This window comes from Cololabis saira, unplaced genomic scaffold, assembly GCF_033807715.1.
Source record: "Cololabis saira isolate AMF1-May2022 unplaced genomic scaffold, fColSai1.1 scf037, whole genome shotgun sequence".
Lineage (NCBI taxonomy): Eukaryota > Metazoa > Chordata > Actinopteri > Beloniformes > Belonidae > Cololabis > Cololabis saira.
This window is the reverse complement of record NW_026906201.1, coordinates 141512-146476: the sequence shown is the minus strand read 5'-3', so window position 1 is coordinate 146476 and position 4965 is coordinate 141512. Positions and strand designations below refer to the sequence as shown.

General features: G+C 42.0%; 1 protein-coding gene across 1 annotated transcript; it reads right to left on the bottom strand.

The window, feature by feature from the left end:
- Positions 1-1701: 1701 nt before the first annotated feature.
- LOC133430446 (uncharacterized) lies at positions 1702-4038 on the bottom strand. Its single transcript, XM_061716723.1, has 8 exons — positions 4024-4038; positions 3543-3567; positions 3278-3381; positions 2904-3176; positions 2674-2767; positions 2111-2178; positions 1879-2005; positions 1702-1829 (listed from the first exon to the last, which is right to left on the bottom strand). Exons 1-8 carry the CDS (start codon positions 4036-4038, stop codon positions 1702-1704), a joined length of 834 nt encoding a protein of 277 aa, XP_061572707.1.
- Positions 4039-4965: the final 927 nt, after the last annotated feature.

The window sequence follows — 4965 nt, the reverse complement described above, 5'->3', positions numbered from 1 at the left end:
AATGCACTCAGGAGCGACAATGAGAAAAGCAAGGGTGACACCTTGAGAGAGGCTTTTCAGCTGTTCACGAAGGCACAGTCCTCTCCTGCTTCGAGGGCTGCCGTCTACAGCCTTCAAGAAACCAACCCTCAAGTCCGACATGTCCAACTGAACATTGTAGGTATCCGAATCGGTGAAAACCTGTTTCGGCATCTCCTCTATGGTCAAGTGGTTGCTTTTGAACCTTTTGTCCGCCTTCAACTGTTCTTTGATACCTACATAGAGTGCATTCCCCTGTTCAAGCACTCTATCAAGTGAGACCATGTCAAAATCCACCCCCTCCTGGTGGTAGGCGAGAAAGGTCAGAGCCATGCAGGTACACTGGTGATTGCGAGAAAAGGTTCCATACCTCCCGTCCTTCTGAGAATGCGACGCCCTCACAGATTGAGTGCGATGGCTCGGACCGACGGCAGGATCCTGAAATCATTTTAAGGAATGTTGTCATTGTTATCGTGATGTAACATTTTCTTTTATAAGTGACAGATCAATCATTATCAATCTCATCATTAATCATAATTTGTTTCATTATCATCGTTAATCTTATATTCTTTAACATACCTTACATGCCTCCAACATATGTAACCAGCAATGGGTGGACAAAGTATTCACATCCTTTACTTAAGTGAAAGTACCAATACAATAATGTAAAATTGCTCCATTACAATTAAAAGTCCTGCATGTCAAATACTGCTTAAATAAAAGGGTACATAAATTATAGCAGCAAAATACACTAAGTATAATAATACACAAGTATTAAAACTAAAACTACTGAGTCCAGTGGTTCACAACCCTGGGTCAGAAACTCTGTGTGTGTGTGTGTGTGTGTGTGTGTGTGTGTGTGTGTGTGTGTGTGTGTGTGTGTGTGTGTGTGTGTGTGTGTGTGTGTGTGTGTGTGTGTGAGAGAGAGTGAGTAAAAACAGAGGTGCAGCAGTTAAAAGATGTAAATTACCTCGCTGGGATGTTCCTGGAAGGTGGACTCCTGGGGCTGGGCAGGGTCAGACGCACCAGGCTCCACCACCACTCTCCTAGGACTGCAAGGCGCTGGCTTGGAGGACACCTCCACGGCTGGTGCCTCCACCTAAAACAATAAATAAATAAATAAATAAATAAATTGTGTGAACTGCATTGACAAAATGAAACCATGTATTTTAATACTGTGTTACAATTATTCACTAAATATAACAAAAAATTTTTTTGTCTATGGTGTGTCTACTCAAAATACTCAAACAAATCCAAATAAGTATTACTCAAATAAATCAGACAAAATATGACAAACCTGCTGCTTCTCCCGGGTCCTCTTGGAGGCGACGCGTCTCTCACGGCGCTCCACGGTCGACTTCTGCTGGAACAAAAACCATACAGACTTTTTTCACACCATATTTGCGACTTAGCTCCTCTTGGACAATAAACACACTTTTTAAAAGAGGCCTCAATGAAAAAATAAAATCTGCATGAACATTACCTTCCTGCCGTCCGGACGAGCTGCGCACTCCACAGCGCTGGGAAGGTGGGCCGGAACGGCCTTCTCCATCTCATCCAGGATCGCCGGACTAAACCACACAGGATTTAGCGGGATCGGATCCACCCCCACATCCACCTGTGAAGACAGAACACGTGTCTGCTCCAAAGGGCTGGATGGACATGGCGCGGTGACCACGCCCTTCACAACCACTTTTGGTGAGACACGTCTGGCAGGAGGCGACGTCCTGGGAGAAGTCTGGGCCCTCGGGACGACACGTCTGGCAGGAGGCGAAGTCCTGGGAGAAGTCTGGGCCCTCGGGACGACACGTCTGGCAGGAGGCGACGTCCTGGGAGAAGTCTGGGCCCTCGGGAAGACACGTCTGGCAGGAGGCGACGTCCTCGGAGGCGTCTGGACCCTCGGGACTGTGGGCTCCAGCTGGTGGTGGAGGGTCCACCACAGCAACTCCGCAAGCCTCTCCATCCCGCCCTCCTTGCTGAGATGGACCTGACACACATGATCAAAAGTGATTTAGTTTCCCTATCATCTACCAAAGATATGCACACCACATTTTTTTAACATGTCTTAGAGTGTAGAGTGTATTGTACTTACACCGTCAGGACACCACAGGTCAAGTTGTGTCAGCGGAAAGTAGTGGGTGGCAGAGACGTACCTGACACCTAAAATACAAAAAAAAAAACAAAACAAAAAAAAAACTTAATGACTTATTGATTATTGACTCATTGAACCTTATTGATACATACAGCACTGTCTCAGAACACTTGAATATTGTGATGAAGTTCTTTATTTTCTGTAATGCAATTAAAAAAACAAAAATATTGCTGATTATAGTTTACAGTTTAAGATTAAGATTCCCAGAATATTCAAATTTTTTGAGATAGGATATTTGAGTTTTCTTAAGCTGTAAGCCATGATCAGTAATATTAAAATAATAAAAGGCTTGCAATATTTCAGTTCATTTGTAATGAATCCAGAATGTATGACATGTTTGCATTACAGAAAATAAAGAACTTTATACACAATATTTTAATTTTCTCAGACAGTCCTGTCCATACTTTCAGCCAAATCAATTATGAGTGAAGTTTGGCATTGCCACTTAAATATCAAGAAACACTGTTATACATGTCACTGTACTTTTTGTTTTGTTTACATACCCATACGTGCAGCCACACGGTGGTATTCCTGGCTCAGAAGCTCCTGCAGGTCCAGGTCTACGGTGAGACGGCGAGGGAAGTCCAAAACACACACCTAGAGTGAGAAAGATGTTCTTTCTCAGTAATTACATTCTCTCCATCAAAATGGCATGGAAATTGAAGTTATACGCATAAAATCAAGTATATCATCAGACATGTTATCAAGATAATAACAATATAAGAATACTTACGTTGGGCCAGGCAGCACAGGCAGTCAGCAGGAGCTTACCAAACGCGACCCCTGCCTGAGTGACGGTCCCGCTGGCACTCAAGTCGTTACTGGGTGCCAAAATGCAGACTGCCGCGGGTGAGCGAGGCAGTACAGCATTCAGCACCTCAGTACGCAACTCAAGTGCCGACGCCCCAGGGACAGACAGGACGCCACAGGACAGACGTCGGTCCGGCAGTCCCACCAACCCGTCCGCGATGGGCCGAAGGTGGGAGTCACCAACAAGCAAGACGAACTGCATGAGAAGACATATTTTTTTTGTTTTTTTATCAACGTGCAAAGATCCCCAAACTACAAAAAACAGATTTTACTCAATGGAATCTAAGAGTATTATACCTTCTTGTCAGGTGACTCCGCTGGGACAACCAACTTCCGGAAATGGGGAGTGAAGGTGGACTTGTCCCACTTCAGCACGCGATGGCGGTGACCCGTACCGTGGCCTAGGAGCAAGCACAAACACAAAAACTGTCAAACCTGCTTAAAACAAAGTCAATACCTTTACATCATAAAACCTGTAAAAACCCCAGGGAAAATCTGTTTACAATTAAACAACAAGAATATACAATTTACATGTAATGAAAACAAACAGTGGGCTACATACCTGGGCGGAGGTCAGAAGGGGACACCTGGTGGTGGGACAGAAAAGTATTACATCACTACTCACACTTGTAGTACACTGAAGCAGAGCCGGATTAACGCAAAGGGAAACTAGGCATGTGCCTAAGGCCTGATTGGCAGGGGGGCCCAGACAGAGGAAAAAATAAATAAAATAAAAACAGTAAGTAAATAAAAATACATGTCCTATCTACAATTTATTTCAGTGTTGATGAATCAATATTTATTAACTAATTAAAAATTGAATTTTACTTTAACGTTACGTCACATTAACGCCAATCAGTAAAATCCAAGGGGCGGACTAAGCGGGACAATTAAGCTATCAGGCTGCAAGGTCTGGTTTATTGTTGGACAGTTCCTAAATGGTTGTGATAAATGTGAAGGGTTCATGTTTGTCTTCTTGTTCCTGTACTTAATCACAGGTGTGAATATGGGCTCTAGGTGAAGGGACTAGTATTTTTATTCACCCAATTCAGGCTCATTTTCCTTGGCTGTTTGAGCAAATTAGTAGAAAAGTGGAAAAAAAAAAAGTGTTCTTGGTTCAAACATAAGGTATCGTTCAAATTATTTAATGATTGCTTATTTTTCTACGAGGTTTCTGTGATTAAATCTGCTTTTAGAATGCAGTCAAGAACACCATTCCAGACCAGGAGATTAGAGGTGATGCTTGTCCATGAAAATAAACATCTTTACCACTACAGCACACTTTGTCTTACTGCAAATTTTATTGGTCTTTGTATATTTGACCTCTTATTTAACTATTAAATTTAAATCAACACATTTAATTAAGATTTTCTACAAAATGCAATAGACTACAACATTTATCTTACTTGCTCTGTTTACATAGCAATGCTAACACCTATTGGTCATTTACTGGTACTACTGCCTTAACAATGACACTCGCAATCGATAAGATAAAGATAATTTATTATCATTTAATAGAGTGGTGTAATAACCTATAAATAATAAAAATTTAAAAATAGTCTGATAGACTGTTTAATATACAACACATGACTTATTTTGGAATACAAAGAACCAACTTGCCTATGACTATGCTACGTAAAATGTGAATTAACTTTTATTAGTAACTTTGGCAAGTTTAAGATTTCAATTCATAAATAACATCGATGGAGGGGGGCCCAAAAATCACAGTCTGCCTAGTGTAGTCCATTTATTTAATCCGGCTCTGTGAAGCATCGTGTAAAGTGCAGCACTGTACTGCAAATACCCTGTGCGTGTGTGTGTGTGTGTGTGTGTGTTTGTGTGGGCAGTTGTAGAAGAAATAAAAACATACCCTTCCAGGCTGGTAAGGGGAGTAGGATGGTGAGATCGGCAGAGGGATCCACAGCTTCTTCTTCTGTAACACAGAACTGAAGTTACTAAAACTGAAGACTTTGAATTACACAGTG